Source organism: Anastrepha obliqua, chromosome 2, assembly GCF_027943255.1.
Source record: "Anastrepha obliqua isolate idAnaObli1 chromosome 2, idAnaObli1_1.0, whole genome shotgun sequence".
NCBI classification, from domain to species: domain Eukaryota; kingdom Metazoa; phylum Arthropoda; class Insecta; order Diptera; family Tephritidae; genus Anastrepha; species Anastrepha obliqua.
In genome coordinates this window covers 109405451-109428476 of record NC_072893.1, presented here as the reverse complement: position 1 = coordinate 109428476, position 23026 = coordinate 109405451, and the positions used below count along the sequence as shown (strand labels likewise).

The 23026-nt window shown below is 38.1% G+C and overlaps 2 protein-coding genes across 5 annotated transcripts; one reads left to right on the top strand and one right to left on the bottom strand.

Annotated features, from left to right (window-relative positions):
- Nucleotides 1–1724: 1724 nt before the first annotated feature.
- LOC129239549 (uncharacterized) lies at nucleotides 1725–16789 on the top strand. 4 transcript variants are annotated; one of them, XM_054875118.1, is made up of 5 exons: nucleotides 1725–2153; nucleotides 2304–4331; nucleotides 7270–7518; nucleotides 16443–16567; nucleotides 16619–16789. In XM_054875118.1, exons 1-5 carry the CDS (start codon nucleotides 2001–2003, stop codon nucleotides 16764–16766), a joined length of 2703 nt encoding a protein of 900 aa, XP_054731093.1. In that variant the 5' UTR covers nucleotides 1725–2000; the 3' UTR covers nucleotides 16767–16789. The 4 variants fall into 4 exon arrangements, with proteins under 4 accessions (XP_054731093.1, XP_054731094.1, XP_054731096.1 ...); XM_054875119.1 differs by having other exon boundaries at nucleotides 1726–2153; nucleotides 16639–16789; XM_054875121.1 differs by lacking the exons at nucleotides 7270–7518; nucleotides 16443–16567; nucleotides 16619–16789 and adding an exon at nucleotides 6590–6817 and having other exon boundaries at nucleotides 1731–2153.
- On the bottom strand, nucleotides 16780–21057 carry LOC129239550 (calponin homology domain-containing protein DDB_G0272472-like). Its single transcript, XM_054875122.1, has 3 exons — nucleotides 20610–21057; nucleotides 18127–18639; nucleotides 16780–18071 (listed from the first exon to the last, which is right to left on the bottom strand). Exons 1-3 carry the CDS (start codon nucleotides 20896–20898, stop codon nucleotides 16933–16935), a joined length of 1941 nt encoding a protein of 646 aa, XP_054731097.1. The 5' UTR covers nucleotides 20899–21057; the 3' UTR covers nucleotides 16780–16932.
- Nucleotides 21058–23026: the final 1969 nt, after the last annotated feature.

Genomic DNA, 23026 nt, shown 5'->3' with positions numbered 1-23026 from the left:
CAACTGCCAAGGCCAATTGAATACCTTTGCTGGGGAAAGGCGCTGTGGATTGCGTAGCCGGAATTGGACTGATGAGGGTTATTTTTTTGAAGCGCGGCCGAAGGTCGCCTATGCGGAAAACATTTTATGCAAAAATTCTACAAATTCAGAAAAAAATATTTCTCAATTTTAAATTACAGCAAAAAATACTGCAATTTTACAAACAACCCTCCACTGAACATATCTGCATACGAACTTCGTTTTTATTTCAGGTGTATGGCAACACCAACTTTTTGCTAAATTACAGAAATTTAACAGTAAATTACTTAAAAACTATAAGCTTCCGGAGGGTGCGGTTTTCAGTTTTAAGATGGGGATACACCCCTCTAGCTCCCCCTTTTAACCTTTTTTTTCAAAGCAATAGACATTATACTAAATATTTCTCGCGCCTTTTGGACCTGTAACATTGTTTTTCGCGATTTTGACAAAAATTAAAAATCTTGTTTCTACTTTAAAACACATTGTGACACTACTTCACGATTCGAATAATTCAAATTCTGTTAGCTAGCTGGCACGAAAATTTCCAAACTTTTCGATCCCAATCGAAGAATGTCATCTATGCTAAGAATTATACGGTTAGTACGAATGCAACCCTCCTACATTAGCTGCCCAACGATTTAGCTGCAGTCTGCGCTCCGACCACCTACCTGAAAAGCCTTCATTCAGGAAAGCTACCCAACTAATGCCCAACCCAATCAAATAATTCGCAAACTGAAAAGTCTTTAAGCTGCGTTTGTGCTTAATTAAATCAATTTCACAACAAACAACCTGAAAATAAATGTCGTAGTAATCGATATGACTCAAGATTCTTGGATTTAGCTACCTTACTACTTCCACTCAAATTCGGTATCTAAATCATAAACTGAAGCAAAACAATATCATGAATGTGTACCAAAAACTTAAGAAAATTTCAATTCAAAATTATTGTGCTAATTATTACTATTTTGTTAATTTTAATTATTGAAGTAACCCTATAAAAATCTAAAACAAAAGCGCTATTAAACATTTTAAAACTGGTGTTTATTTAGACGCTTTCACAATTTTCTTCGGGTTGCTTTCATTTTCCTCTTACTGATTGCAGGATAAACATTTGAAGCGATTTTTTATCATAAAACTTTTAATTTATCATTTTTATTTTACTCGAATAATTCAACATTTTGTTTAAATGCAGCATACATCCTCAACAAATTCGAATACTCATATCTGGGCATATCTTAAAAGTCAGAAAATCAGCAGTTTAATACTTCCGACATCATGGTGAATACATATCGGGTACGAGAGCTTCAAGCAATTCTCTCTTGCTTAAGAATCCAACTAAAACAACGAGATTTTTTACATTTTAAAATGTAGATGGAATTCACATGCTATATGTTAACTTAAATATAGTGAAAATTTGGCTTACTGGCCTCCGTCTCCGTCTAGATATAAAACCGCAATTTACAACCCTACTACACTGCGCGGCTCTATTGTAATTTTTGTCACTGCACAGCTAAGAAGAAGCATACAACTGACACTTGTCGGAAACGCTTGTAGTTGTTGTCAAAGTTGTTCGTGTATTCGTGTTGATTGAATTATTTATTAGCGGGCGCGATTATTTTCATCTAGATTATTTGAATAATTTATTAGTTTTTATAAATAATTGTTATTTCCTACTTCCAGCAATCATAAGAAAGTTCACTAACTGCTAAAAAATTTAGGTTCGTTTTCTTTCATTCACGAGCGGTAGTCATAGGAACGTAAAACGATTAGGTGAAAACAAAAAGTCAATAAATTTGAAATGTTCTTGCTTCATTTTTCATTTTACTTTTACTACTTTTGGAGATAAAGTGCCAGAACACATTTTCGGAATGATTCAAAATTTAATAGAATGAATTGCGTATAATATCACCGCTAATTTTCTCTAGTACAATATACTTTTTGTTAATTAAATTAACGACCAAGAAACGGTATTCTCAGTGCATATGTATCTAATTTTTATAATGCAAGAACTGCAAGCAGAGGTAATAAATGCAGCTTCGGCTGGATGCATAAATAAGAGATTATCACCAGTTGCAACGCCACAGAAGTACGTGTCAATGTTCCGCATCGATGGAGTTCCTATTTTACCGCCATTGGTATGTATGTATGATCTAGATCGGCAAACGTTCGGACGGTAGGAGTATCATTAGCCCAATATTACAATTCACGCGCTATTAATCTTATAAAAAAAAATTACTATTTTTCGATTCATTGTCAGATAGTCATTGTACATATGTTTTTCCCAGATGACACAAGAAAAACGGCGGCAAATGGAAAAATTCAAAGAGAGGGCACTAAAACTAGAACAACGACTGGAAAAAACTCGACGCAGGGGACAAAATTGCAATTTTGAATACGGCACAATGGTTCAGGAGATGAACCAGGACCCAGAAGCAATGGATAATACCCACCAGAGCAGCAGTAGTAGTAGCGCATCTGATCACATAATAGAAGTAGATGTTCAACGTGAAGAAGTTGATACTTCTTATATGTTGCTCTCAGATCTGCTGATTCAAAGCGAAAACGAAAAAAAATCGATTGTGCCTTGTCGGGATTTGTTTAAATTAAATCGTTCAATTCCAAGTGCAGCTACCGATCCTGATTCAGCAATGTGCGAACCACATTCATCGGAATCGAATCTTTATCAACGTATGCAAAAGTTGCAAAAATCTGAAACATTGATCTATGATCATCGTTCAAATACAATTTTAACACCTTTGTCAGAGGATGAAATTCAAACGTTCCAACAGCAACAACAGCAAATAAATTTAGATCATTCAGAAGAAAAACAAATTGCATGTAAAGTTGAGCGAAATGAGATTGAAGAAAGTGCTAATCTAAATTATCTAACATGTCAGAAGTCGATGGGAAAATGTTCGGATAAAGCATTAAAGAAAATACCATCGATATGCATTGATCCGCCAACACCAATCTCAAGTTCACGAACTTTTTTTGATGGCATTAATCCACAAAGTAGCATTGATACCATAAATGTAAACAATAACGAAAACTCGAAGAAAGAATTAAACAAATCGTTGATCGAAGAGCTTAGCTCAGATGAAAGTTTTAACTCTATGGGGCTCCCAAAAAATCTTGATCGAGATCTTAAAACTCATCGAAAATTAACAAATATTACCAGCAAAATTCTCAAGTTTGAAAACTTTTCGGCATCGGAAACAAAAGAGGACACACCAAGATGCTCTAATATGAAGCCACCACAGCGATCGGCTACAAGTCCAGCTTTGAAAGCAGCAACTTCGGAGAGATCACAGACAACAACTGTATCGCTGGATGTTGGCCATGTGCCACAAAACGAAAACTGTTTAGTCCGTTCGAATTCGTTTACATTAGACGGTCCTTCGAAAGCATTGATCGATCATATCCGTCAGCAAAAAGTTACTCCTAAAGATAACTATCCTACTAAACGCTCAAACCTGTTCTCCATGAGTGCTACACGTGATACCGTCGAATCAAAAGCGAAGCGCGTACAAAAATTAGATCTGAAAACACGCTCGATACCAACGCGACTGCAGCTAAAGCCTTCAACTGCAAATATTACCTCCCCATCATCTTTGCATTACCATTCAGCTAGCAACAAAAATAAACGCTCGCCCTATGAACAAAAAGTCATTAAACCTAAAATTAGTCGCCAACTGAAAAAATCTGTTTCCGGCACAACCACTATCAAACAAATGAAGCCCAGACCTTCAATGCCAAGCATACAATCGGCCAAAACAGCAACAGAAACTGCGCAAGATAGAACAGTGGGCAATCAACATTTTGACGGCATCGAGACTGAACACCGTCAAAAATTTCTCGACTTATTGGCGCATCAAAGACGAGAACAGCAACGCATGCAACAAGTATTCGAGGAGCAACAACGGTATTTGCTAGAGCAGCTTGCTGCCAAAATGGGTACCACCCATATTAGTCAAAATATAGTTGGTGGTAGTGGTAACAGGTCGATGGATTATTCGCCGATAGCGAAGTCGGTCTATGTAGAATCTCCGACGCTGTCATCGCCAACAATAACTGCCAACAGTTCAATTGTTTCTAATTCGGTGGGTACCATGGATATGATGACGGGCGCATGCGAGCCAACATCTTTAGAGCTATCGGCCTGTACATCCGCCACGCCGACGACGTCGCAAAGTAGCAACCGATGCACTCCCCGACGGCGCCTTTTTTCATGTGACATCTCTCCCTCTGCATCGATATGCAGCAACAACATAAGTCGCTCGAACGGAGAAACGCCCGGGCCATCAAACAGCCACGTAAGTTTTTCTTAAAAAGTGTAGAAAACTAATAGAAACTAACACTATTGCTGCGTATTCGGCGTATCCAAAATAACGGAATATGGCATAGTCCAATGTGAATCTATTCAAGGTGGAAGCATTCGAGCAACCACAACATTTTTGAAATTAGAATTATCAGAGGAAAGGAATGAATGACAAATAGATTAAATTGGTTTATCACGCGTTTACATCACAACAACAACTTCCGGTTATTGAATTTTCTATACATTAGGTTAGGTTAGGTTAGGTTATAATGGTTGCCCAGAGAGTAGGGCCCACTTGGACGAAATAGTTTGGTTCGTCCTTTGTGATACCATATAAGGACAGAGAAGGGGGGAGGAAGGGAAGGGATGGGGGAGTGGTGTGTGTGTTTTTTTGACTACGAACGGTGACTAGTGCGCGGTTGTGTTAACCTCATTATGCTGCTGATGTAGTTCATCAGATTTTTGTTATCAACACCTGCTATGTCAGCAGGCGCCGAAAAGAAATGAGAACCAAGATACTTGAATCTTAGTCCCGCGAAGGCTGGGCAGCTAAGGAGCAGGTGCTGAGATGATTCCACCTCATCCTCCATGCAGCTGACGCAAAAAGTACTCGAAGTGATTCCGAGTCTCACGGCATGTGTGCGGACAGTGCCCCGTGATGATGCCCACGAAATTTGAGAGATGACATTTTGTCATTCCCAGGATATCCCTCGAACGCCTCCTATCCAAACGTGGTCAGAAGGACTTCGCGACCATACACGTTCGTGTACTTGCCCAGCGTTCGCTGAGTTGGTGCATAGCCCATCCTTCCAGGAGTAGAGCGCAGGTTGTCAAGGGGATCCCGATCCTCTCCTTTCGCGGGTATATTGCCTCACAGGTCCGCTGTCTGGCCAGCTCGTCGGCTTCGCAGTTTCCTGCAATGTCACTGTGACCAGGTACCCAAATTATCTTTATGTCAAAGAATTCTGATGCAATCGAGAGTGAGACCAGGCATTCCCTGACCAGCTTCGAATGCACCATAATAGAGCCTAGGGCCCTGATGGCCGCTTGGCTATCGGAGTAAATATTTACCTTCTTAAGGGGGTCTTCTGGTCTCCAGCGAAAAAAAAATCGATTTTTTTTTTTTGCATAATTTTGTTGTATGTGTATGCGAGAATACGCCACAGAAAGGATTTTTTGAAAATCGCATTTATTCACATTTTTCTGGGCACCGAAGTGTACCCTCCTCCGGCCGTTTTATCATAAACTTTATCTTTAAACGCGTTTCCCCGAAAATCGTGTTTTTTAAGCATTTTGGTCACACTTTTCATAGTAGTTATACTCCGATTTCAATGGTTTTGGTCTTAAAAGGTTCGGAAAACTTACCGCTAAGTTTCCCCTTGTACGATTTTTGAAATTTTTTTTCATTCCATTTTTATAACCTTTTAAAGTTCAAAAAATGAGCAAAAAAAATTTTTTTTTGCAAATTGTTGCATATCTTTTGAAAAAAATTTAAAAAAAAAAATCTGTCACGGGAAAACTTAACCAGGGCAACTCTGAAGACAACGCATATCTAATTTTTGCTTTCTGATTACCCAGGTGGAAAAACCGTGACCAAAATGGAGACCTGTTTCGTTTGGAGGTGGACGTCTTCAGCGCCATTTCAAGGTCGCGGGTGTTAATTTTTTTCAAAGTCAAAACCATTTTTTAAAAGCCAAGACATGTACCTTTAAAATAAAAAAAAAAATTTTTTTAAATATTCACAGGATTTGTCACAATCAATCCCCAAAAAAACCCTTCATTTCAGGGCCTCGAGACCAGAAGACCCCCTTAACAGTTATTACGCAAGTAAGTAGCCAGTCAGCTGCTTCTTTAATTGCGGCCACCTCTGCTTGGAACACACTGCAGTGATCCGGTAGCCTGAATTTGAGTTTGATGGGGAGCTCTTTGCAGAATTTTCTATACATTATATTTCTAAATTAAAGGCGACTGGAAGAAGAGGAAATCAACTACTCTTATTACGCCACCTTTTACAGATACGCCTTGGCATAGTCGTATTCATTAGAAGCACATAAATTAGTTGGCAAATTCAAATTTGATGAGTGAGGTTATCACCAGAAAAATTATTATAATCCGTTATTTTGGATACTCCATTTTATTAAGTTAGATAAGTTTCATCGTATTAAATATTAATACTGCATTAGATTATTATTATATGTATTTTACCTCTTCTTCTCTTTAAAAACTTTATACTAATAGTTGATTGCATTTCAGTAAAGTGAAAGCCTTTCAGAAAGATATTCCAGCCTATCGAATAGTCATCAGTTACTTATTTCATAACGGCGATGACCTGTTACTGTGCCTTATCTATTAACCAATCAAGTAACCAACTAAGTCTAGTCATACACTGTATATACATATCTAATATGTGATGAACTGTTAAAAACAAGAAACTTATAAAATTAGCCAAACAATAGCTACCTTTTGGAACTATATCAACAATCATTTTCTATTTATTCTTTCATAAATTAATTTTGCCTACATTTACGTATGAAATAATGCATTTACAGGCGTACATTTTTTTATAGATTTCAGATTATTTTCTTTTTTCATTTTTAATATCAACTTGCTTACCATACGTTAAGGCGTAATCAAATGAAATGGATAAATTTAATTAGTATTGTCTTACTGCAATTCAGGATGTTCTTATACACCTTTGAACGGGCAGATATTATACATATATACATATATATATGTTTATAATATAATATATACATATATAACACAGCTACAAAGAGTTTTGTAACTGCCTCTAAGTGCCTAAATATCTTTGAAAAACGTTTGAAAATGTTATATAATCAAAAAAAGTTATGGAATAAAACTTTGAATTATACTATTTTCACATTTTTATTGATTGACTTCCGACTCGGAAACTAACTAAAAAAACATAATAGCAAAACGCAGCGAATATTGATGCCTTTGAAGAGTCAAACCGACGAGAGAAAGCAGTGACTATAATTAATGCGCATGTGCGTGGTTATCTGGTGCGACGTCTACTTCAGACTGAGCACATTCAACGTATTGTCCAGACAATTAAAGATACGCTGATATTCGTTTGGAGTCTGCACAGGGAAACCTTTCAGGATCCAATAGAGGCAAACGCTCCTGCTAATATCAAGCTGAAGGCACAACTTTTCAAGCAGGTAAGCTAGTTAATATTTTTTAGACTTAATTCTCTTTTATAGTATAGTATACGGAACACTGGCGGCAGCCGTAGCCGAATGGCTTGGTGCGTGACTACCATTCGGAATTCACAGAGAAACACCAAAATTAAGAAAAACATTTTTCTAATACCGGTCGCCCCTCGGCAGGCAATGGCAAACCTCCGATTGTATTTCTGCGATGAAAAAGCTCCTCATAAAAATATTTGCCGTTCGGAGTCGGCTTGAAGCTGTAGGTCCCTCCATTTGTGGAACAACAGCAAGACGCACACCACAAATAGGAGGAGGAGCTCGGCCAAACACCCAAAAAGGATGTACGCGCCAATTATATATACACATGGTAGAAAAAGTCTGCGTTCACCCACTGTTATAAAGTATTAAAATAATTTAACGTGTTTATCTTAAAACTCTCAGTTATTTCTTTTCACTTATTTCAAAGAAAATTATTCGTAGAGGGTATGAACAAACTTTTTTGGAGTTTGAACTGCGTCGTGTTCAGATAACGGGATTGTAGTACAGTTACTTAAATAGGCTGAGCAGAAAAAGTGTGCGTTCATTTCGAATAGTGACGATTATTTGCATGGCAATTACGTTAAATTTAATTTTAAATCATTCATGTAGTTGACGCGGTTAAGAACAAATCTGAAGAGGGAAAAACTGATATTAGAAATACATTTTTTGTTACTATGGACCAAAGGCGAAAAGAAATAGATATTGGCGAAAGGAAAATCATTGCAAGTTTGTGGCAAAATAGTAAGAGCTATCGGGAAATCGCGAAAATTGTTGGGAGGCAATACTCCTCGGTCCAAAGAGTGATAAACAACTTCAAGCAAACGAATTGTTTGGAGTCTAAGCCTCGTTCTGGGCGTCCAAAAAAACTGACAGAAAGAGAAGAACGTAACATAACTATTCTTGTGAAGTCTAATCCACGACTAACAGCAAGCTAAATTTCAAAAGACATAGAAGTAAAATACCAAAAGAAAGTACATCCAGATACAGTAAGACAAATTCTAAAAAGAAACGGATTTTACGGCAGAGTGGCCCGAAAAAAACCCTTCATATCGCGAGTAAATCGACTTAAGCGGCTGGCTTTCGCCAAGGAATACGTAAACAAGCCACCTGAGTTTTGGAATAGTGTGATTTTTTCAGAAGAGAGCAAGTTTTGCATTTTCGGGATAAAAGGTCGTAAAATTATTTGGAGGAAAAACGGAACGGCACTTGGAAAGCAAAATCTGGTACCTACGGTAAAGCATGGGGGAGGAGGTGTCATGATATGGGCGTGTATGGCTAGTTCGGGCGTTGGAAATATACAGTTTATTGAGTCAATAATGAACAGACATGATTATCTCGATATTTTAAAAACGAATTTGAGAGAAAGTGCAATCTAACTGGGACTCGGTGAAAGATTTGTTTTCCAACAGGACAACGACCCGAAACACACAGCAGAGATTGTTAGGTTGTGGTTGTTGTATAATGTTCCAAAACAACTTCGCACACCCCCACAATCAACTGACCTTAACCCCATTGAGCACTTATGGGACGTTCTAGAAAAAAAAAAATACGAGAGCGTACAATAACTAGCAAGGAAATGCTTAAGAACGCGCTTAAAGAGGAATGGGAAGTCCAGAAGTAACAGCCAAACTAGTTGGATCAATGCAAAGACGCCTTCTAGAAGTCATAAAAAGGCGTGGTTATCCAACTAGCTATTAATTTTAAAACATTTCTATGATCTTAAGCCTTTTATTTTATTATTATTGAAGTGAACGCAAACTTTTTCCGTTTAGTTTGAATGGCCTTTTTAATTTTATGTGATTTCATTTTAAATTTGATTTTGTTATTGGTAGCGAAATATGTGTGATAGTTACGGTTAAGTGAACTAAATAAAACTCATTAAAAAAAATTTCTGAAATATTTATTGTTTTGAACTTTTTCTAATGCAAAGAATATTTGCATAGGTGAACACAGACTTTTTCTACTATGTGTATATATACGGAACTCTGGAACACCTACTCTGCCGATGCCGTGCCCGTAGCAAAACACGAATAAACCGCTTAGGTTCTGAATAATTTTCAAGTCTAGAAAGCGTGGCAGATCAAAAAATTAGCAGCCTACTTAAATTATCTGAATTGTGTGTATTAAAGACAAAATGTAAAGTTCTTGAACTCTCCATATAAACACTTGGTATTGCTATGGATCAATTTCTGTTCTATGTGCAATCTACAGGATCAGCCAAGTCCAACCTAACATAACTTAGTATAGTATGCAAATTTTGATGCAAAATACATTTTTTTTATGAAGTATTTTATCGATTTAGCTTATATTCCAAACGTGTCTCGTGAAGGCCATACGTAGTAGACATATTTGGAAAAAAATTTGCACTTTGCCTTATTCGGCAGACACACAGAAAGTATTCCGTCGTCTCATCCTTCGCTCCCCATGCTGGGCAGAGAGCCCTGTCTGAGATGCCTACCTTTTTCGTGTTGTAGCAGCATAAACATTCCCCATACATATATAGGGAATGCTGCTGAAGTGACAGTCCTTGGCCGGATATAAATCCGGGTCGTTCCGGTAACGTAGAACCGACTGTCGTTTGAACGTACCTTCTTTTTTCATGTGCTTCGCCTATAGAAGCTGCCTGCGACAGTCGGTCGGACATGGCAGGTAACATTAGTTTTGTCCATGTACAGCCTCTCTCAGTCTGCCCAGCTCGCTTGTGGGTCGAAGTAGCCCGTTTGCTAACCGTGGATTTGATGGTTGTAGAAGGGTTCCGGGCCCTGTATACAAGTAAGTAAAGTGGGCTTAGTAAAACGCGGTAGGAAAGGAGCCTATCATTAGTACACCGTTTAAATTTTTTTAAGGGGGGGCAGCTCCTCCAGACAACAAGTTTTTCAATAATTTTTTGCGAAAAACTGAGAGTATTTATTATCTTAAAATAAATTGCATGTTAATATTCATGCTTAAATGGATATGCAAAATTTTTTTGAAATAAAAAAATACAAAATTGCGACGCTACAACTCCTCAAACGTGTCTCCTTTAATTTGCGCCGTGGTATGTACAGCCTCGGGTAATCAACTGAAATCAACCAGATAAAAATGTTTCATTAAAATAAGTTATTCCGCTTTGCGCTTACCTATTTTTAATAAAAAAATGAAAAATTTAAAGTGATAATAATATAACTTAACTTAAAGTAATAATTAATAATATAACTTAACTAATATAAAATCTGAGGTACACGTGAAGGCCAATATGTTAAAGAAAGAATATCCCTCTAAAATTTTAAGTTGATATTTTGATTATTTTTTGAGTTATATTCGACAGCGTGGAAAGAAACGTATTTCGAGAAAAACGCGAACAAAAATTTCGTTCTTACTCATCATTCGTTCGACTGACTTCATGGTGACTGTTTAGATTTTCTATTGAGCTTAAATCATTGAAAAGATATTCTTTAGATTGTAAATGAATTTCAAAAAATAGAAAATTTGAAAGTGCTGGAGGAGCTGCCTCCTAATAGTTTTCTTCCGATCGTGACGGCATTTTGAACACTTTATCTTTAATATAAAAAACACTTATCGCACCCTGTAGTACTACAGTGGAGTTAGAAGGGAGCGTTAACCATCGTCCCTTATCTGTTAAGGAGTTCAAACAATCTCATGTACTGCAATATGCTTTAATTTTGACAGCGAACTTTCATTCGACGAAGTTCGCTCAGCGATTTGATTCTACTTATACTGTAATTCGGAACCTAATGAAATTTGATCAAGGCGTATCTATACATAGAAGGTGATATCAGTAGAACAGCTGATTAATTGGCCATGGGCACTTCTGTCAAAAAATTGTGCTTTGTTTGCATATTTCGTTGTTTAGATTGTTATTATATTCATAATAATCGTGGCGGTTAAATTAAATCCTAACAAATAAAAAACAAACAAAAAAATTATTTGGATATTTTGAATTAATATTGAATTATTATTTTATTATAATTTGGATAACTTAACATACAGTGAGTCACAGTCAAAGTGAGCCACACTTCCTAGTCATCAGATTTAGTAGAAATTTGTTTAAAAATACCACAGATTGGAAAAAAGATTTATGTGTTTTTATTGTTTGAATATTAGCTTCAATAATTTATCGCTTACATGAAGAACTTTCTTTGTTTATTATAAAAAAATGAACAAAAACTAAAATAATTCACAAATCTATCTCACAGTGAAAGTGAGCCACCTTAGCTGAACTGAACTTAAATAACAAATTAATACTTTGTTGGGCCGCCTTTGGCGGAAATAACGGCTTTTAGACGTCGGGGCATTGATTCTAATAACTTACAGGTATATGTGGAAAGAATTGCACGCCACTCGTCTTGTAAGGCATCTAAAAGACTTTGTTTTGAAGAAATGCTATGTTTCCGCAGGTTTTGGTCAAGACGGAACCATAAGTTTTCAATTATATTTATATCTGGAGACTGCGGTGGTACTTCCAATACGTGGGGCCAGTTATATAATAGATATTCCCGCGCAACAAACGACTTGTGCTTAGGATCATTGTCCTGGTAAAAATAGAAGTCGCCTTCGATCCCTAGTTTTTCGACACTTGGCTTAAGATTTTGCTTCAAAACGTCTATATAAACGTATTTATCCATTATGCCTGGAATATGTTGAAGATTTCCAGTTCCACCACCTGCCATGCAGCCCTAAACCATGACGGAGCCACCGCCGTACTTCATACTGGGAGTTAGGTTTTTCGGCTGAAAGTCAGTGTTTTTTTGTCGCCATACCATCTTCTTACCGTCAGAGCCAAATAAGTTAAATTTACTTTCGTCTGTAAAGAGAACCTACAAAAATATTATTATAACCTCTACGGTGCATTATACCGTTATGAACCTTTTGCCAGAAACTCATATCCTTGTAGACATATTTCAGCGCAAACTCCAACCTTTTTTTCGATTTTTGCTGCTAATAAATGGCTTGTTTCTGGTCGTACGACCATTATAACCATGCTTTCTGAGAACTCTTCTTACAGTTTCGGGGTTAACGTGGATATTTAGCTGCTCCTCAACCATCTTCGTCAATTTTGGAGCACTAAGATGAGGATTTTTCTTCACTTCCCGCAAAATAAATGCCTCGTCCCTTTCTGAAAACGCCTTTTTTTTTGCTTTCTTTCTGCTTGTTTCTTACTCTTCCTCCTCTAGTAAAGCGATGTATGATGTGCTGGACAGTTCCTCGACTTTTATTCACATATTCCTCAATTTTTCTTTGGGATTTTCCTTTTTTAAAAAGACCAATTACTAACTGTCTAATTATAACCTGTGGGGGAAGGAAGCACTTGTTGCCAGATGCTGTTCGAATCATTTAACGCGACACTCGAAAGACTTTGTTTACGTTTATTCATTACTTATTACCCCAATCGTCTTGGAGCCCAAAAAGAATACATTTAATTTTTTGTTTTTGTACTACTGCTGTCACCTTGAATAAATACGCCTTGAATTTCATCTTTATTTAAAAAAGCTAAATACGAAATATGGTAATTCTGGTACAGGAGTGTAATGAATCTCGACCATGCGACCGACTTGAAATTGTGTGTAGGCACTTCTTCTTCTTCTTCTTGATTGGCGCTACAACCGCTTATCCGATTTTGTCCGAGTTTAACAAAGCGCGCCAATCGTTTCTTTCTCGTGCTGACCAGCGTCAGTTGAAACTTCTCCACCTGATCTTTCCAACGCAGAGGCCTTCCTTTTCCTCTGCCACCACCAGCTGGTACCGCATAGAATACTTTCAGAGCCGGAACATTTGTTTCCATTCGGACGACATGGCCCAGCCAACGAAGCTGCTGAATCTTTATTCAGACTAAGTACTGTCACTTCAGCAGTATACCTCAAAAATTTTGCGAGAATGTTTTAAGCCGTTACAAAGACAAATACTGTGTTGTTGTTGTAAAAGCATAGAACGCTACCTACAATCTGTCGTTGCAATCCTGTATGTCAATGTCCTTGTATACGTATACTAGCGAAAACCCGCCCGTTCCGCTGGCCGTCTTTAAAAAAATCTGAATTAATTAATTAAACGTGGTTTTCTCTGGAGAAAAAATACTCACTTGTTGTTTGCTTGGAAATCAGATCAGAAAGAAAGTTTGAGCGCGTCGTTGTTCCGTTCTGCATTTGCATAGATGCGCTCCCCTTTACACATAAACAACAACATCAATCGTATGATACATACACTTCGTCGTGTACGAAAAAGCGGAGAAGGAGAAGAGAACTGTTCTATTCCCCTCCGCTTTAACCCAGCTATGTGTTGAGGTGCAAATGACTTTTTTGCGTGAAATCTGATATAAAATAAGTTCTATTTACTCTTCTTAAATTTATATAAACTTTTCCAGGCGAAGTAAAAAAACTGACATATATTTGCTTCAACCGTATATTTGTGAGTACACAGGTAATACGTAGAAAACGTATCACCAGTCACGCCGGCAATGATACAATGAATTTTTCACTATAACTGACTTCAAATTAACGTTTATATAATAAGCGTATATGTAACATTTTAAAATTTTTTAGAATTTTTTAGAATTTTTTTTTTAATTTTTAATAATAAGTGGTCTTCCTCTTTCTCTTTCTCTTCCTTTTCCTCTTTGTCTTCCTGTAGCTATTCCTTTTCCTCTTCCATCTTCAGCTCCATATCCTTTCTCACTTAAAAGCTTTCATCAACAGCTTCCATCTGATACCCATATTGTAATATATAAACACATCCAAGGGTACCTTGGTCCACCTTTTCGGCTATATCTCGAGACCCTGGTCACTCAGAGATCTAAAAAATACTCTGTATTAAAGCACTCATCAGTAGCTTTGATTTGATACCCACAATGTAAAAACACATCCTAGGGTTACCCGGGTCCTCGTTTTGGGCTTCGGCGGCGCCACCTGGTGGTGAGTGGAATCAATAAGCATATTATACTAACCTTCACCGTGGAAAAATATATATATATACCAAATTTCATAATAATCGGCCCAGACACACACGACCAAAATGTATTCAATTCTAATGAATGCTATGTGCGGTACAAAAAATACGTGCGGCAAATAGCAAAAACACACTCACTTAAGGGGTTAGGTGGGTATCAAAATTTCAAAAAATCGATTTATTTTTTTTTGTCTTATTAAATAGTATAATATGTTTAAAATATTCTCCTAAAATTTCAAATTGATCCGAGTAAAATTCTACTCAAAATAAGGGTTTTTTGTATTCAACGCCGCCAAAAATGTAATTTTTGTTTTTTTTTTCCTTCGTCTTGTTTTTGAATTTCAGATGAATCTGTCATGAGTTATCCTGACTACGCCGAGAGAACTTTTTTTTGAGGGGTCATAGGAGACGACGTGTCCACGCCTTAATTTTCAAAATTTTTCAATGAAAATTTCACAAATTACTTATATTTATTTATTTTTTTTTATTTTATTTTTTAGAGCTTACATGATAATAAAATTAAAAGTAAACTAAGCAAACGCAGCGCTAGCAGCAGAGGCTTTCGGCTGTCTCGTGATGTACTGTATGTTGAATCAGATACGACGGAGTAGGTCGGTGTCCTTCAGAAATTTATAAATATGTTTGATGTTTTCTTCAGTGGCTTCTTTTAGAAGTAGAAGAGGGTCTGTGCTCCTGAAGTGGTGATGCCTTTGAGAAGCAAGTTCTGGGCAGGATACCAGTAGGTGATGTACACTTACTGTTGCTTGGCAGAAGGGGCAGGTGTTGGGTGTATTACCCTTTAATAGGTGTACGCTGGTGATAATGGTGTGTCCAATACGGAGTCGTGTGTATGGGGTAATGTGGTTGGTGGGTACCGATGTTGGATATGTAGGTTTGGAACGTTTAGGGTTGATGTTGGAATAATGATGTTTGTAATACGACCATTCGCGAAGTAACTTGGTTTGCCTCTGTTCATGAATGAGTCGGTGTATGTCGCTGGGTAGAATGATTTGTGATGTGACTGTTGGTGTGATGGACATGTCTTTGGCAATTGTATCTGCCAGTGTGTTACCCTGGATGCCGGAGTGCCCAGGTATCCACATAATTTTGATGCTGCTCCGATGGGTTATTAGTGTGTTTTTGATACTATCGATTATTTTGCTTGATTTTTTGTTGTTTTTAATGGCTTGGAAGCAGGACAAACTGTCGGAGCAAATTATATGCTTACCCTTACTTTTGGCGCAGTATTGAACGGCTTGTAGTATGGCGGTTGCTTCAGCGGTGAAAATAGAGCAGAATGAAAATAGAAGGCCGTACGCGATAACTTCCTGATTTTCTGTTACCACTGCGTAAGAAGTGTGGGATCCTTTTGACCCGTCAGTAAAAATCAATTTCCACCCGTTAAATTTGTATTCTGCGATGGATTCGGCGAACTTGGCCCTGTAAACCGCGTTTGGGGTATTCTCTTTACGTAAGTTAACTAGGTCATTGATAAAAAGTTTGTTGCTACTTATAAAATATGTATCTTTTATGTGTTAAATTGATGGAATGAAATATTCTGTTGATTAAATAAAAAAAAATTCATAAAAATGTACCTATTTTGAGCTTTTGAAACCCACCTAACCCCTTAACCGACGCACCGCACACACACGCGTTTTTGGATTTCAACCAAACTTCACAGAAACCTTTGCCAAAGAAACACCAACAATGTGTGAAACTTTCATTGTTTTCCTTACACGCGTTGCTGAGATTACCCCGGACAAATGCACACTTTTTTCGGCTTAATTTTTATATATATAAATAGTATCTGTTTGAAAATTCCAATAATTTCTCGTACTAGAACAAAATATGTATAACCGTTAAATTTGAATTTCCCATATTTGTGTATATGTTTGATGAATGAGTAAAAACTGAAAAATTGCAGCTGTTATTTTAATTTTTTTCGCTTCTTTTAGTTGACTTCCGCGATACACACACTCCATTTGATACTCTTTCAAACTTCGGTGACGGAACGCATGCAAATAATTAGTCGTGATCGCAAAAGGATCAAAACCAAAATGCTCACGATGATTATGAAAAGGTGAACAGTGTACGCATTTGAATTAAAATTTCATGCCGTTGGCTATTAAAGTTTTTATTATTTATTTGTAGGTCACCCAGAATCCGAAGCTAATATGTGGAAATCCAGTGCATTCGCAAAAGCAAACGGTTTATGTAAACTATCAAATGGCTATATGAATCAGATGTTCAGTCGAGGAGCCAAGCTCCATGTCAAATAAAGACACAAATAACTAACAAAATATTATATGCAAGAAATCATTTGTTGGAAATTGAAAATGCCTGCGGCCCACAAAAAATAATTGAATTTGTACGAAATAAGTTTCAGCAATCCAAATCCGACGCAGCTCCCAAAGCAGGCACTTTGTCTCATGGCTAACGCTTCGTCTATTGTTCTTTCGTCGATGGAAATTGATTCATTTTCTTCAGTTCGCCCAGGGAATAGCGCACTTTGCCGGAATTGAGCAATGATTCGCAATCGTCGTCCTTCTTCAATTGAGCCATACGATTACTTGGTTTCAAGCAATCCACTAACCGATTGTCGCATTTTTCTTTGTCATCGTTGCCAGTCTTCTTCGCATCAGCTGCAATTAATTCGGAGATCTTAAGGCAGTTTTCCAGTATGCTGTCCTTTACACTCCTTTCCATTTTTCCCATTGCCAACGTTGTTTCTTTGCCTATTGGAACAGATTTACTGATGTGCATTGCTTCTGTTGAGCTGTCATGTGTTGCCTTCAATTGCGCCGGTTTCGGTTTGTTTACCAATGTGGCGGATAAGTGATCGACATTCGTCTTACCATCGATAGGCGGGCGAGTGCCAATGTTCACCTGCGTCACCAGATGCCTTGGGGTTTTGCGTTCACAATCGATGCCACGCTCACGTTTATACTGTTGTACCACCTTGACGAAGGGATATAATGGCCGATCCTTTTTGTGTGCATCCTCCATGAGATTGCGTGCATATTCAAAGAAGTACTTATCCTCTCGCTCTTCTTTGTTGTCCTCACAGGTGGAGCGCATTAGTTCCTTATCTTCATTTTCAACGCGTTTCTTGAGTTCGAGCTGTTCCTTTAATGAGGCACGCGTTTCTTTTATTTGCGTAAGACGCTTTTGCTTTTGTGCCTCCTCAAACAGACGATTTACTTCACAGTTCTTAAAGCGGGTGGCCATATCGTAACGCTTTTCTTCCTCGGCGCGACGTTTAACTTCCTTTTGCTGCTGCAGTTCGCGCATATATGCTTCTATACGTGCCTGTTTTGCCGCCTTGTCCTTACGTATTTTTTCTTGCTCCTCTGCCGTGAATTTCAGTTGCATGCGACTAATATCACGACGCACGCGCTCATCCTCCGCTGCGTCTGTCTTAGCCTGAATACAGCGGAAGAACTGAGCTTGCATCTCTTGTTTCTTCTCTTCACCGTAGATTAGTTGCTTCGCTTCTTCGTCCTTTTTGACGACATCCATGTCCAACTTGCCCAGATTATAAACACAACACAAGCGATCCTCAATCTCTTCGGTCATACGCTCCCCTGAAATGTGAGAGAAGGTTAAAAAGCACAATTTAAAATAGCTACGATAACGTACTTAATCTACGTTGCTCTACCATTTTCATGGCTTCTAGTGCATTTTTGCGCAGTGAAGCTCTTTTTTTCTCCATAATTGCTTTCTCTCTTTCGATTTGTGCCTTGATTTCCTGATCCATTGCCTCTCGTATAGCCTGTTGCTCCTTGATGAGCTGCTTTTTGTGCTCCACGCGCTGTTTGTAGGACTCGTTGATTGTTTGAAGCATCTCTTTCTTGTACGTGTTCATGTTCTGTTCGCGTTCCAATTGTCGCAGTTGGTCCTCTTGCATGAACGCAAACGCTTGATGCTCACAGGCTAACTTATCCATGCATTCCTGCCGTTTAATAGCCTTTTCGAACTCTTTATTTATATTGCGTTGAACGTTTCGCGCACGAAGTACTTCGCTTTGCATGGCCGCTGAGTGTAGATCCTTGGGTCCGGGCTTTAGTTGTTCCATTAAGTTTTGCGCCTTAGCCAGTCGCTCGCTTCTTTCTCGTTCCTCGTTTTCCTTCGACTGGTGGATGTCCTCCTGCACTAAATAGATGAATAATACACGATAAAGGAGTTAGAATTTACTTTTTAGCTTACACTGGAAACTAACAAGGAATTAAAAAAAAAATCAATTTAGAAAATTTCGTGTATTGTATATGTATTAGGGTGGTCCTAAAATGCATGGGAAAAAATTTATATTAAAATTTTTATGCTGCCGCCCCCCATAATGGTAAAGAATGAAAAATAAAAAGACCCGTATTTTTTTTTTTTTAATCAGACCATATTTAATGGTGCCGCCGGGGCTTTGAAATATCCCATGTATTTTGCATGGGAAAAAAATACTTTTTCGTAGATTTCATGTAAAAACTTGGAAAATGAATATATTTTAACCGGATACCTCAGTTTCTCTTCATAATTGGTCAGGGAATAACAACCAATTATGAAATAATTAATTTTTTTGTATTAACTATTTTTTATAGAAGCCCAAAAAGCCCCCATAAAACGAAAATCTAAGAAAAAATCGAAAAACAATATTTTATATTACTTTTATGAAAATAGTTAATACAAAAAAAATTAATTATTTCATAATTGGTTGTTATTCCCTGACCAATTATGAAGAGAAACTGAGTTATCCGTTTAAAATATATTCATTTTCCAGGTTTTTACATGAAATCTACGAAAAAGTATTTTTTTCCCATGCAAAATACATGGGATATTTCAAAGCCCCGGCGGCACCATTAAATATGGTCTGATTAAAAAAAAAAAAAAATACGGGTCTTTTTATTTTTCATTCTTTCCTATTTTGGGGGGCGGCAGCATACAAATTTTTTTTTGGACCACCCTAATATGTATTGAATTTTTTAGCATGCTTTCAGCATATTTTATTGAAATTGGGAATCGGGTTTGTCGTATGTTTGTAATCAATGTATTGGGTGTGCAACTAAGTTTTAAAGGATTTAAAACATATAGTAATACTAGTGTCAAATTGTACTGAGTATTTGTGTAACGAGTTTCATGTGAAAGCGTAATCATTAAGTGTCGTTTCTTAGTTTGTGTCATTTCGTCGAAGTGTAAACAAAAAATTTTTTTATACAAAGACTATGTCAGCTTTTGTGCCTACAAAACTTCATTCGCGTTGCCATTTTGCTTCCATCTGAAGAAAAGTGCAGCGGAAAGTTATCGGATGCTGTGTGAGGCTTACGGTGAGAATGCTCCATCAATTTCCACCTGCGAGTACTGGTTCCGAAGCGCAAGGCAGCGTATGTTAAGCGTGGCGAACCCGGACCATCGACGCCAAAGCCAAATATCCATGTCAGCAAGGTAATGCTCTGCGTTTGGTGGGACCAGAAGGGAATCGTTTACCACGAACTACTGAAAAGTGGTCAGACGATAAACGGAGCACTCTACAGACAACAACTTATGCGTTTGAAGCGAGCAATTGCGGAAAAACGTCCGGAATGGGAAACCAGACATGAGACATTGATCTTTTATGCAATGACAATGCTCGGCCGCATGTCGCACAAGTGGTCAAAACCTATATCGATGGTAGCGGATGGGAAGTTCTACCCCACCCACCTTATAGCCCAGATCTTGCACCATCAGATTACCATTTGTTCTGGTCGATGCAGAATGCCCTTACGGGAGTGCGTTTCACTTCGGTTGAAGGTATCCAAAATTGGCTTGATGAGTTCTTCGCCTCCAAAAGCGAGCAGTTTTATTGGGACGGAATCCATGCATTACCAGAGAAGTGGAAAAAACTTATAGCTAGTGATGGACAGTATTTTGGATAAAATAGGTTGTACCAATTTTTAACAATACATTTTTGAAATCGAAAAAAAAACCTTTAAAACTTAGTTGCACACCCAATATTAACTGAGATTTTCGTATAAATGTTGCATCTGGGAGTCGTGTATTGAACAGTATAGACAACTTGTTTCGGATTCGGTGCTTGCTGGCATTTTTTGGCACTGATTTTACGTGATTCGTTCTATACATTAATGATGATGCCTCACTTTTTGTAATTTTTTGTTCCATATTCGCCTTGATCTCAGCCAGCTTCTCATCTTGTGTCCTTTGTATGTTGCCCTTAAAATGTGCTACCAATTGATCCGATCCCTCCTTCAAGTATTCCTTATATTTCTGTTCTTCTTCGATTTCTTTCTGAGCTTGCAACTTTTCCACCTGATTGGCATTGTTTAGCAACTTATTGAAGCGCTGTGACGAGAGCACTATAGGCTTTTTATTGCCAATTTTCGGTAATTCGATCGGGGCTTCTTTACCGCGCGACACGCAATTTATCATTATGAAATACGTTCAAAAAGCTTAGTCTTGCAAAAAGATTTCAATCGTTATTTTTCGTAAAAACTCAGAACGCGATTTTCTCTTCTTTGGCTTCCAAAAATTAATTTCTGACTATGAGAAAATTCCAAAGTTTCTTATGAAATCTAACGAAAAGGTTGCTACGGTTGCCGTAGTGATACGGCGATGTAACAAGTGCTGGATGGGTAGGTTAAATGGTTGACTGGGGATAATTTAAAAATTATTAATTATTGTTTCGTGAAAAAAGCAACTGTTGGTGCTTGATTATATGAATAATTCTAGGCAAAATATTTTAGGTATAGAGCTATGAAAAAAACATTTAGTTAAGCTAATACCTAACTCATAAATTTAAAAAACTATGAAAGCTTCAGTTTTTTTTTTTTATATGGCTATGGACTCCCACTTATTCCAAATTGACGCCGATATACACAATATTTGCCTGGCACGTGAAGGTATCCCTCACGACACCAACTACCTCTTCACCTGTTTAAACTTACTCATCTATCACCCCTCGCCCTGTGGTCCCACCCCGGCGAAACAGCCGGTTTCCGAGATTTTCCGTTCCATTGATGACAGCGACTGATGATTTCAATATTCTAAGCAAGGATTTGTAAGCTACTACAACAACAACAACCCAAATTCGGGTCGCTCGTTTGCTCCAATTTCAATTTATTATTGCCTCTCTAAGTAAAGGAAAGAAAATCGAATGAGATATTGTTAATTGATATCACCAAAAAAAGAAAAGCTTGTGGTATTTTCCGAATTTAATTTAATTTCTTTTCGGATTTTAAATCGGAATAAAAGAACGAAAATTCAAATTGATTGGGCAATCTTTATTATTTTTGTGTAGAACCATTCATGGCATTTATTTTTTAAAGATAATCCCTGTGCAACTGCGAAGTTATTCGGTCATCCGTAAACACCAATTTTGAATGACTCGCTGGAGGACTTCAGTCGGTGTCTCGTGAATAACTTTACATACTCATCCCACAAATCAATCTTGATGGCCAACCCGTTCCGAGACGAGAGATATATTGCTCACCGAAACGACGACGCAGTAAATCCATTGTTTCACCAGTAGCGCCATCTTGGTGCAACCAAATGTTGTGGAGATCACGGGATTCAATTTCCGGCATCAAAAAGTCGTTCTTCTTTGCGCGATAGCGTTCACCATTCACTGTTACGTGATTCCTCCAGCCCATAGGATGCATCAAACAGCCAAGTCCTTCTCCACCTGATATTTCCAACGTAGAGGAGGCCTTCCTCTTCCTCTGCTACCAACAGCTGGTACCACATCGAATACATTCAAAGCCGGAGCGTTTGTATCCATTCGGACGACATGACCCAGCCTATGTAGCCGCTGGATCTTTATTCGCTGCGCTATGTCTATGTCGTCGTAAAGCTCATGCAACTCATCGTTCCATCGTCTGCGATATTCGCCGTTGCCAACGTGCAAAGGTCCAAAAATCTTACGCAGAATCTTTCTCTCGAACACTCCAAGCGTCGCTTCATCGGATGTTGTCATCGTCCAAGCTTCTGCGCCATACGTTAGGACGGGCATGATGAGAGTCTTGTAGAGTGTTAGTTTTGTTCGTCGAGAGAGGACTTTACTGCTCAGTTGCGTACTTAGTCCAAAGTAGCACTTGTTGGCAAGAGAGATTCTACGTTGGATTTCAAGGCTGACATTGTTATCGGTGTTAATGCTGGTTCCTAAATAAACGAAGTCTTTTACAACCTCGAAATTATAACTGTCAACAGTGACGTGGGTGCCGATACGCAAGTGCGCCGATTGTTTGTTTGAAGATAGGAGGTACTTCGTTTTGTCCTCGTTCACCACCAGACCCATTCGCTTTGCCTCTTTATCCAGTTTGGAGCGCGGTTGTTAAGGCCGATGATGTCAATATCATCGGCATAAGTTCTGTGGCTCGTACGATGCTCTCCAACATCAGGCTAAAGAGGTCACACGACAGCGAGTCGCCCTGTCTGAAACCTCGTTTGGTATCAAACGGCTCGGAGATGGCGTTGCTGGTGTTGAGCAACGTCGTCTTGCAAAGCCGTATTAGTTTTGTGTGGATACCAAATTCAGGCATCGCGGCATACAGATAACTCC